At 33.9% G+C, this 12,449-nt stretch overlaps 2 protein-coding genes across 4 annotated transcripts in view; one reads left to right on the top strand and one right to left on the bottom strand.

Annotated features, from left to right (window-relative positions):
- LOC136272161 (uncharacterized) overlaps positions 1-12,449 on the bottom strand; it is a 36,035-nt gene that overhangs the window by 13,736 nt on the left and 9,850 nt on the right. The window lies entirely within an intron of this gene.
- LOC117681997 (uncharacterized) lies at positions 1,659-3,491 on the top strand. 3 transcript variants are annotated; one of them, XM_034448676.2, is made up of 4 exons: positions 1,659-1,779; positions 2,406-2,470; positions 2,600-2,694; positions 3,195-3,491. In XM_034448676.2, exons 2-4 carry the CDS (start codon positions 2,451-2,453, stop codon positions 3,311-3,313), a joined length of 234 nt encoding a protein of 77 aa, XP_034304567.2. In that variant the 5' UTR covers positions 1,659-1,779; positions 2,406-2,450; the 3' UTR covers positions 3,314-3,491. The 3 variants fall into 3 exon arrangements, with proteins under 3 accessions (XP_034304567.2, XP_034304563.2, XP_034304564.2); XM_034448672.2 differs by lacking the exon at positions 1,659-1,779 and adding an exon at positions 2,068-2,245; XM_034448673.2 differs by lacking the exon at positions 1,659-1,779 and adding an exon at positions 2,111-2,193.

Raw genomic sequence — 12,449 nt, forward strand, 5'->3', positions numbered from 1 at the left:
AGTAAGCAGTGCTTAGCGTAGAAGCAGTCAAATGAAGATTTTGCAACCCAGGCAGAGTGAAGTGCAGCCGGTAGACTCCTACATGAATGCAGAGTCACTGAACCCCAATTCCAGACTTTACAAAGTACTCCATCAAGAAAAAACTGCTAAACTATGTGTGACGATTGTGACACGATATAAAATTGTATTTTGATATTGCACACGCATGTACTACTTTTGACATGTCCCCCTTATTTACCATTTGCATTTCACAGCGAAATGTCATAATTTGTACTATTATTACTTACTGCATCAGATGAACGTGATTATTTGATTGTATTTCAATCTTCCAGGTCTTTTATTTTCGTTGGCAAACTCCACTTTAAATGTTTTCATGATTTTTCCAAGCATGTACTTTTCGTTTTTACGGGTCATACTAAAACACGCCTGCCGACGCCTGCCGGGGAAAACACGCCTGCCGAGAGAAAACCGCACGCCTGCCGTTTACCTGATGGATTATTTTAATATTTTTTTTGATATTTTATTTAACTTAACTAAATTAAGTATCATAATAACAAAAAGTTGACTTTATATTGATTATTTAGCACAAAATTAGCAAAAATGTTCAATGTTGGTAAAGATAGATAACTCTTACGTAGAATTCATACGCCTGCCGAGGAAATCTAGACGCCTGCCGTTTATTTGATGGATTATTTTACTTTTTTCTTTGATATTTTATTTCTATTAACTAAATAGATGATAATAGAAATCAAAAGTTGATTTTATATTAATTAATTAACACAAAATAAGTAAAAATCGAGTAAGCTGATCGCTCTTACGAAGAAATCATACGCCTGCCGAGGAAATCTAGACGCCTGCCGTTTATTTGATGGATTATTTTACTTTTTTCTTTGATATTTTATTTCTATTAACTAAATAGATGATAATAGAAATCAAAAGTTGATTTTATATTAATTAATTAACACGAAATAAGTAAAAATCGAGTAAGCTGATCGCTCTTACGAAGAAATCATCCCAGCAGGCATACGACGTTGTACCAACGTTGAAAATACGTTGATCATGGTTGACGACGTTGATCAACCAAAATACAACGTTGTGCGACGTTGAAGAAAAAGACGTTATCAACATGACAAATTTTCAACGTTAGTTAGACGTCAGATATTCTGACCAATATCGACCAAATTTCTCATACATATATTTATAAAATTGTATTTTTCATAATTTCGTGTAATTATTGAATTCTGTAATTTGTGGGCATAAAAAGTGAAAAAACATCATCAGTGATGGCAAAAAATCGCACATGTAATGAATTTACATGTATGCGGAAAGCGAGCGATAGGCATTGATCTTGTAACCCCCCCCCCCCCCCCAAATATCTACACAGCTTGAAATGATTTAAGTAACTTTATGAATCATTTATATATATAGTGTTAATGAATAAAACTGTTGATAGTGAAATAAATTCAGTTATGGCGAAAGTTAGCGCATGTAAACAAATTATGCGGCAAGGTGCGCGATAGCCATTGATCTATTGCACATCCTCCATATCTGCTCAGCTTGAAAGCGCATGCTGGCCAGACAAGTATTAATTACTGGCGCGAACAAATTACCGCGCCAACTGAAACAAAGAACCAGTGCCCAGCTGGGGATAAGATATCCTAGCTGGGAAGCCATTTTGAACGCCAATCCAAACTTGAGACCGTGAGGAGCAGCATTTATAAATTCTACATCGACCTTTAATACAAGGACATTTTGGATTTCATCCTCTAAAATAGTAAAGTAAGTGTTTCTTTCAATTATATAATGCATGTTGTATAATGTTTTTATTTTTTTCAAGCTAGAAAAAAATGCTTAACCGCATGGCGCGTGTTTTTGAATTCACCACTAACGAACAGAGAATGCATGTAAAAATTGATCGATCTCCAACTTATACATTAGTCTAATAATATCAAAGTATTGTTAGCCTTGAAAATGTCTTTAAGTTTTTGGTGTTTTTTGTGGTGTTTTTATTTTTTTTTTCACCACTAACGTTAGTAATGTTATGTACGATAGTTCACACGTATCACGAATGACTCTTTGGACGAGTTAACTAAGAGAATTTCCGATTTACGTACAAGTTAACAGAAGAGTGAAACTATAAATAGAATTGGGATTTTATTGTTGTCGTTGATCTTTGGTCTCCAACATAACGATGCAAGTTTTAATACTCAATAAGTGTACCCAGGCAACTGATCGAAGCCGTTTTGTAATACGAGTTTTTTGAGTTCCGTTTGTGTGTTACGGTCTTATTACTTCAGTATCTTTTCACACACTTTACATGCAAAAAATATTTGGAATGTAAATTTATATATTGCAGTAACACTACAAACTGAAAGTATGAATGAAAATGAACAATTGCATTTCAGAAATTCTTGCTTCAAAAGATTGGAGGTACAGATGGTACTGACCACATGAAGAAAGCAATGTTAAGGTAAATAAAGAATGATGTTACTGAATAATTAAAGATCATTAATTGAAAAAAATCAATGTATGACATTGTATTCAGAGTGATATGAAATACTAAGTATTTGAAGTATGACATATTTCAATTTATTTTCAGAACTATGACAAACTCGTACAAGGCTGGTCTAAACATGAAGGGAAAACGGGGAAAGAAAGCTTTTGGTTCCTCCCAACTCTACCTCCTTATAAAAGGTAAAATGTTTTCTGATTTTTACTACTGTCAAATATTGTCATTTGTAGTACATGTAGATTGAAACAATTAAAACATAATTTGATTAGTTGGTGCAGACGCAGAGTACTGTAGATTCCTCATTTTTCATGATTACTTCATTTTGCGATTCAATTATTTAATGCATCAAATTGCTAGAACACATAATTTTTATCATATATATTCATTAAATTTACACCTGCCAAAAATTAATAGGGAGATCATAAAATCCGTGAGATGTGCTTTTGGCAATTTTACATGGATATTAATTCCTTGTGTTTAATTAGGAATCTACAGTATACATCTATTTAAAAATGGTGTGTTATCTTTATGGCAATCTAATTGAAATTAGATCCCGTGATCTGCAAGGAAAAAGCCACTGGAGCAGATCAAAGGATCCAATTTTGGTTGAATTGTCTTTATGTAAAGAAAAAAATATATACAGAGGAACATATATTATAAAGCACCTTTATGTCTGTTTCAGAAACTGTATTGACATCTCATACACAGTATACAGAATCAAAATTCAATGAAGATTTGGCTAAATTCCTAAAATATGCCCCGGAGCGTGTGGGAGGAGGTGGAAGAAGGAGAAGAGATTGACTGTTTTTCACGTTCACTTGACCAGAACTAATGATTTTACTCTTTTTCATCTTCTTAAACTAATGTTTTTGTGAAAAGCTGGCTACAGATGTGAGCTAGGTTATCCATCAGTGATTTTAAGTGATACTTTCAATTTATTTAACTGTTTCTCTCTTGAATAAATTGATTAATGATATTTGTTCTGGTGTCATGTTGTTCATAAAATAATTTGAGGCAAAATGATTCACTGCAATTAGCGAAAAAAAATCAGTGTTCAAGGTCAAACAGTTGTAGCATTTCAACCAAATATCAACTAAATTTAAACGTTGTAACAACGTCAGAAGACGTTAAATCAACGTTGAAATAACGTCAGATATCAACGTTGAATCAACGTCAAAATTTCAACGTCCATTCAACTTTCATATTCAACCAAAATTCAACGTCATTTCAACGTTGAGGCATGACGTTGTTTCAACGTTGAATCAACGTTAGAATGCCTGCTGGGATACGCCTGCCAAGAAAATGTATACGCCTGCCGTTTATTTGATGGATTATTTTTATTATTTCTTTGATATTTTAGTTTACTTAGCTTAATAATTGATAACAGAAATAAAAAGTTTACTTTAAATTCGTTAATTAACACAAAATTGGTAAAAATCGGTAAAATAGATAACTCTTACGCAGAATGCATTCGCCCGCCGAGAAGAGTACACGCCTGCCGCTTTACCTGCTGGTGGATGACTTTAAATTTTTTTATTTATATTTAATGTTTTGTAACTTGATAAATGATCAGATTAAATGAAAATTAACCACATTTTTAAATTAACACAACATGAGAAAAAAACATGGGTAAATATACGCGGAATCCATACGCCTGCCGTTTACCTGAAGATGATTCAATATTTTTCTTACGTTAGTATTTTATTTTACTGTACTAAATAGCAAGCATAGATAAAAAGGAAAAAAATTGCGAAGGGCTTAAAAATAAAGGGAAAACTCTTATGTAGAAATCTTACGACTGTCGATTTAATATGCACGCTTGCCATTTTATTTATGTCATTTTTATTTGTATAAATTAATTTATGAATTACTTAAGATTGCTATATATAGACTTAACATTTTGCCTTATAATTATGTTCAAAACTTTACTTATTGCTGCTATTAATTCATCATATTATATGAAGTCGGGTGATACGAGTATGATATAATACATGTATGTATGTCATCCCTTTTAAGGTTGACAAAGTTTTGTTTTCTATCAGAATTTAATATTTTGATTGCGCCTGTCACAGAAGCTTTTTATGATAGAAATACAGGGTAAGATTTATCAACACGTCTATAGATATAAAACACCCAAGGAATATACATGTGTACGCTTTTACGCTTGTCGAATACCTATATTATTGCATTTAATGATTTTTTTCATCATTTTTTTTTCTTCAGTCAGCTGTGTACATGATCATAGAATAAGAATGAAATAAAACTGTCTGTGAAGTAAATAGGGATACTATTAATCAATATCATAACTGTTCGCTTAACGCAAAAATTGATAATCTTGTATTTTCAAACAATATTTCATTAAACTTTACCAAGTAAATGAATAAAGACATAACAATTAGATTTTAATGATATTAAAACGTAACACGAAACGTGTGCATCAAGTATATTTTTTTCCGGGGGAGGGGGATTAGCATTTAGGTTTGTCCGGGGGGGGGGGGGTGGTGTCGAGGCAAATATTTGGTAATTTTACTAGTATGTAAAAAAATATTTTCCAAGGGAGGTGGGGACTCCGTCACCCCCCCATTCCGTAAGAAATTTGTGTTTTACCGGGGGGGGGGGGGGTAACTCTACCCACCTCCCCCTGAGTAGATCCACTCATGAAAAGAATGATTGAAAATCATTTACAAAGCCAAAGAAAAATTCTTAGATCTACCCCCCAAAAATTAATGAATGGTGACTGATATAAATATTTGATGGGCGTTAATGAGTTATACTAACATTGTTATTGTTAGCAAGAACATTGATATTGAAATATCCTAATCTACGACAGCTTACTGATCACAAGGACCGATCTATGATACTGTTCCACGATCTCATGGTCTATAGACCAATCCTGTTTAAAGTTTTTCTAAATACTGGATAAAAAATCGTGTAAAAATGTTAACCAACAGAAATTGTGTTTTCCTATACAAAAGCGTCGGAACCGGGGGGGGGGGCTGGGGGGGGGGGGCTGAGCCCCCCCTTTCAATTTGCTTCCGACGCCACTGCTATATATGGAAACCCTTATGAGAAAGGAGAGGGCTTTAGAAATGTGGCGTGTACATACGTGTATATAGTTGTTTGCGTGTTAAAGGAAGAAAATAAGCTGTTTTCTTGCATCTCTATCTCTCTCCCTCTATCTTTGTCTCCTCTCCTTCTTTCACTTCCTCTCTCTCTCTCTCTCTCCTCTCTCCGTCTTTTCCATCCACTGCCCTCTCTTTCTTTCTCTCTTCATTAACGGAAACAATTCAAATATCAAGAGAAAAAATAATAATAAATGTAGTTGCACCTGCGTTCAACTGTTCTAGTACATGTATTTTTCAATAAAAAAAATTCAATAAAAATATGGAGAAAACTGCAGCGAGTCGGTAAGCGTAAGACATTCACATTCCAAATGTTCGACATCTGAACGTGGTGTTTTTTTTTCGGTTTTAATTTATTTCATGAGTAAAAATTTTCTGAGTCAAAAATGAACCCGATATTCTATGGAGATCGGTTGTCTTTGAACTTAATGAACGTAAAATATCTTCCCGACAATTTTTATATTAATCAACCATACTGACTATAATTAATCGTAGGTCGTGGAGGTTTTGATAAAAAAAGAAAAGAAAGAATAATGCATGCATTCGTAATTATTGATTCTTCAATGTATATGTTACATTAAAGTTTTAAAATTCAGAGAATTTAAAACTATCTATAATGTTACATTAAAGTTTTAAAATTCAGAGAATTTAAAACTATCTTTAACAAGTTATAGACAGTTCTAAATTCTCTGAATTTTAAAACTTTAATGTAACATATATAATCATACCACACGGCTTACAATATCATTCACTTCACTATCCCTCAAACGGTTACACTCACAGTTTTGTAAATAAAAAAAAACGGGACCACAATCTGAACATGCACATACAAATTAATGTATTTTTATCTCATTTTATTACAAATCATGTACGAATAACAAAATAATTTACTCATTATGTTCTTTGCTATAATATTTTGGGCGAATCGGGGTTGGGGCTACATATCCAAAGATAACTAATGATCGTTGCTCTACTGATACACGTGTATACATACACGTGTTAGTTTCTTGTGTATTCTGTGTGAATTGAACGCTTTTTTGTCTCTTAAGAAACAATAGACCTTACCTACCTGTATATTGGAAGACGACCGTGAAGCACACACCTTGTACACAAGCCCCCTTCTCTCTCTCTCTCTCTCTCTCTCTCTCTCTCTCTCTCTCTCTCTCTCTCTCTCTCTCTCATGTGTTTTAGGTGACTGAGAAAAATAGTTATGAACGAGTCGATCTTCTTAAGTATGGATACTATGTATAGCCTTTGAACTTATACCTACTTATCAGTAAGTAAAAGACGCGATCACCCGTGGGTATCCGACGATGTATATCCTCGAGAAGCTTATAAAATATACAGAAAAACAAAACTTATTTTGTAGGGGAAATTATCATTCATTATTATTTACGAGACAGTCCAGGCTTATATAATAACCAAGAATATTTACATGATTTGAATCACTTTACAACGTTAAACCAGGGTTCTTTTTTTTCTCCATTAAAAACTGAGACCATAAATCGTAAAATTTTAACCCGGTCACATTTTCATCAGCTTGGGAAAATGAAACGAACTTAATACTGAATGATAGCCTCAAAATAAAGCATATACTGGACATGAAGCTGCAATAATTATACCAGTATATTGATTGTGAATATTGAATCAACCTACAGAGTTCTGCTTTGATTTGGTAATTGCATGCTCTATAAGTCTGCTTTTTTTCTTCTACGAACAGAATAAGTCATCACTGGAAGGTTAAGCGTGTATTGGGTTTCAAAAGTCTATAGTGGGGTATGATTGAGTCTATGTTAGATTTTCTTGTTAGAAAAAGCCGTTTTTTTAAATATTCAAACTGATACCCCCATACCCCTCTTTCCCTTGAATGGATAATTATCCGCTACACTGATATCATGCAATGTAAATTTTTGCTACAGGCTTATGAATGTCCTGTACATGTAAATATTTGATTTTAAAAACGCAGCGAAACAAAATCAGAATCTAGAGATTTAGATATAGTTTGGTGAACTAGGCAGTGAATGTCTTGAGATGAAAAAGTTTTCAAGATGTAAACAGTTACAAACATTGTACAGAACTAATTGTGTACGAAATTGTAAATGCACTTTGCTTAAAAAGTCTAACCTTTCCCCATATACATTTACTAGAATTAATAATTTAGGAGCATAACTATTTATAAAATCTGGAATGCTTACACAATTTAAGTACGCTAGCCTGTTTGTTTAAGAAATACATTATGTAGCCTTCATACACGGATAAAGGTTATGCCAGTCCACTTCTCTAAAGAAATGAAATTGTCGCATTGCATCTTTTGAATTAATTGAGTTGGTGTAAATATTAATTTCCATTACATGTCTTGAATTTTGTATTTACATGTTCACCCAACACAGTATTTACAGTTTGACTCCATACGTATTTCTGAACTTAGTATAACAGTGCATTAATTATATATGTTCACATCAGTATACTTTCCTTCTTATATCAGACACCTCTTTTAGATCGTATGAATATATAACATAAAATATTTTGATTATACGTAAAATACATGCATAATTTAAGGGTTCTTCGAAAAACTAGAGACCATCTTTAATCTTAAAATTCGAGCAGAGACATACAAAAGTCATGTACATGTATATTATAACAGTACATATGTCCCTGATTCGAGTTTGTAATATATCTTTATAATTAATTGCAACAAAAGAATAAGGGTATGAAAACACTAATACAGTATAACGATAACTATGTAAAAAGCTGAAGTTTTTCAAAAATAAAAATAAAAGACATGGATAAATGATTAAATCAGCAGGCTTACAACTCAGTGTCTCGGCAGGCGTAAGCAGGGTAAGAACTCTTTGTCTTCTTTACAGAATTTGAACATTTTTAATAATATTTTTCATTAAACAGCAAATACAAAATAACCTTTTATTTCTTTGATCATGTATTTAGTTAGGAAACATTAAATATCCAAGAAAAAAAATTATCAGATAAACGGCAGGCGTATAGAATTTCTCGGCAGGCGTTTGCATTCTGCGTAAGAGTTATCTATTTTACCGAGTTTTACCAATTTTGTGTTAATTAACGAATTTAAAGTAAACTTTTTATTTCTGTTATCAATTATTAAGCTAAGTAAACTAAAATATCAAAGAAATAATAAAAATAATCCATCAAATAAACGGCAGGCGTATACATTTTCTTGGCAGGCGTATGATTTCTTCGTAAGAGCGATCAGCTTACTCGATTTTTACTTATTTCGTGTTAATTAATTAATATAAAATCAACTTTTGATTTCTATTATCATCTATTTAGTTAAAAGAAATAAAATATCAAAGAAAAAAGTAAAATAATCCATCAAATAAACGGCAGGCGTCTAGATTTCCTCGGCAGGCGTATGATTTTTTCGTAAGAGCGATCAGCTTACTCGATTTTTACTTATTTTGTGTTAATTAATTAATATAAAATCAACTTTTGATTTCTATTATCATCTATTTAGTTAATAGAAATAAAATATCAAAGAAAAAAGTAAAATAATCCATCAAATAAACGGCAGGCGTCTAGATTTCCTCGGCAGGCGTATGAATTCTACGTAAGAGTTATCTATCTTTACCAACATTGAACATTTTTGCTAATTTTGTGCTAAATAATCAATATAAAGTCAACTTTTTGTTATTATGATACTTAATTTAGTTAAGTTAAATAAAATATCAAAAAAAATATTAAAATAATCCATCAGGTAAACGGCAGGCGTGCGGTTTTCTCTCGGCAGGCGTGTTTTCCCCGGCAGGCGTCGGCAGGCGTGTTTTAGTATGACCGCGTTTTTACATACCGCCATTAGTGTTATGGAATTTCAGTATATCACGCCCGATGCAAATCATAACTTTTGTGCACTAGGTTTTATTGCGATTTCTGTATCAAATTGTATTGTTGTATGAATTGCTATAATTTTACTTGTCATGTGTTGTGTAAATCACCTAATTTAATTGATGAATTATATTTTATACATTAGTCTATGTTATTGCCGGTGACAGCCGATGATCCCTAGGGAAGGGCGTGGGTCACAGGGGGGATTCCGTATGTGTATAAAAAGGGGAGATCACTCTATCCGGTGGACTTGGGGTTTATCATAGAGGGTGTTTTTTAACTACTTTGATTATTTTAGGTAGAATTAGGGGATTTTGAATACTTTATTTTTTTAATTCATCGTTGTATTACGGGTTAATCTCGTTTACACGATATTAATTTATATCTAGGGAGTTTGTATTGGATTAATTTCAATACAGACAACATAGTTCATTTTATTTACGGTTAGACGAAGGGTTAATCTCTGAAGTCTTACCGATTAAATAATTAGTAATCGTTAATAGTTCTATGGAATGTTATCATTCTAAATTATTGAATTATTGATATTTTATAATATTGTTACAGTAGGAATAATTTACACATATATTCATATTTATTGTTGAAAATAATTGGCAAAGTTTTGCGTTAACAGTTAAGTGAGATATAGTCTGGTAATTCTAGATTATTTCTCGATTTTGGTAATATTTATTTGTACACTAATCGGGTCATTCTCGTTTAGTGCACCCCCCCCCCCCTCCTTTATTGAATTAACGTACACACGAAGGTTGTGCTGTAGTATCACTGTTCGATTTGGGTAATTCCCGATTGTCAGTGAATTAATTGTAGGTGTACTTGTTATTGTTGATTAGTTATACGTCTTGTAATTTCTTTGTTGAACAAATTTACGTAAAGTCTTATATTTAATTACCCTCGGTAATAACTTAAATACGAGTCCCAACACAGGTTATTCTTGTGTTTTAACAAAAGGGGCAATATTTACGAGAAATTCGTAATTTGGTAGAATTAAATTCACAGGTTATTCTCGTGCAGGATTGCGTATATATACTTGTGCAATATCAAGCACTCAGGTCCGTTACATATGGAACCATGCATTTAAAGAGCACTTACAGAAATTACTGGACTGTGACGGTTCACTGGACTGGAACCAGCATGGGAAGGAAAAGAGAGGCCTGGCATGGATCCTTTCCATTCGATGTGAGAAGTGCCATTACACCAGTCACAGTGAAAAGCTGTACGAGGAAGTCAGTCGATCAGGAAGGGGACAGAGAGCCACACAGCTTAATGTTGCCATGGCTGTCGGTCACTTGGGTACCAGCCTTACAACAGAGGGTATGTGTGGTATGCTTCTTGGCGCAAACATCAAACCAGCATCAGCCACCAACATTCATCAGACCTGCAACAAAGTACGCAAAATCATCACTAATGTGAACAAAAACAGCATGAACAAAATAAGGCAGGGCATTCAAGAGCTTAATGAGAAATGTGGACTTGTCAATACACCTATAAGGGCGGAAAGAGATGCCCGGTATAACAATGCCACCTTTAGTGCGATCGGAAAAACACAATTTCAAGCTGCCACACAAGTGACATACACCTTAAGTGAAAATGTTACCAAGAAGAAGAATGTTATGGCAGTGTTTGGTGGCAATAAACTGTGCAAGAAAGGCACCCATCTTAGAGCCAAGGGAAAGGAAGTTACCTGCCCAGGACATGAAGACTGCACTGCAACCATTCCTCCAGAGACCACCATTGGAGACGAAAAGAGATCGGCTGCGGAATGCATCAGTGAGCTGCAAAGTGATGACCGTCCACTTGTCATTTCCCATTTCACCAGTGATGGAGATAGTGCCGCTGCTTTCAGTGCATCTGAAAAGCAAGGGCATATGATTGAAAACCTCAAAGACTTGCGCCACTTCTTTGACTCTCAAAGAAAACAGACTGCTAAGGCTCTTTTCAGCAGCCACATGTTTCCTGGAAGAACAAAAGCTATGAGAGAATCCATGCGGAGAAGATTTGCCCTGGACTGAAGCTTAGATGCAGGACCGAGTACGAAAACTGCTTCAAACACTTCTCCAGTGACTTACCTTTGATGAAATGAGCCATGTCAACTCTGTCCTTTCCATCATCAGCTGCTACCAAGGACAGGGCGGAAAGTTCTGCCAACTTCATTCCTTCTCCTGTCGCAGACTGAAAAACAACAAGTGGAACTCTTCAGTGTTGCCTCGTGATTTTGAATTAAGCATGACAGAAGAAGACACATGGTTGTTAAAAGACTGTATAAATCTGACTTTGGGACATAATAATCTTAATCTAGAATTAAATATCACACTTGTACACAAAAATCTGAATCTGTGAATAGGGCATATTTAAAATCAAATCCAAAATGTATTACAAGTAGTAAAATTTTGAAAGTAGAATACATAAAGTTGTGCACTCACTCAATCGGGGTCATGGAAATTCAACATTGGAACTTTGTGAATCTGTAGGGGCACCTGTTGTAAAAGGTAGTAGAGTGGTCCATCATCTAAAACAACAGCAAAATAGGCAAAATTACTTTAAAATGAAACAAAAACTACTAATATATAAATTCCAAAGAAAATTTTACAGAATGATCTAAAAGATATCAGCTCTTCAATAAAAAGTCTAAAGACACTTATAGTAAGTCACTAACAGATCCAAAGCTAAACAGGAAGTAGCTAAGTGTGAAAGGGGGGGGGGTATTATCATGGGTAGGTGGGGGGGGGGTGTAGTTAGCATGTATGAAATGTTCGTTATATTATACCTGTCATGTGAATTTTGTATTGCATTTAATGAATGCTATGTTTTAAGAATGTGCCCTGATTGCATGGTAATGTGTGAATGATGAGAGTGTGTAACATGTGACATGTCCTTTTATGAGGTGCTCTGCTCATGTAAATATGTTTTTTTTCTCATTGTTTATCTATTAAAATGATTGC

Source organism: Magallana gigas, chromosome 10 (genome assembly GCF_963853765.1).
Source record: "Magallana gigas chromosome 10, xbMagGiga1.1, whole genome shotgun sequence".
Classification (NCBI taxonomy): domain Eukaryota; kingdom Metazoa; phylum Mollusca; class Bivalvia; order Ostreida; family Ostreidae; genus Magallana; species Magallana gigas.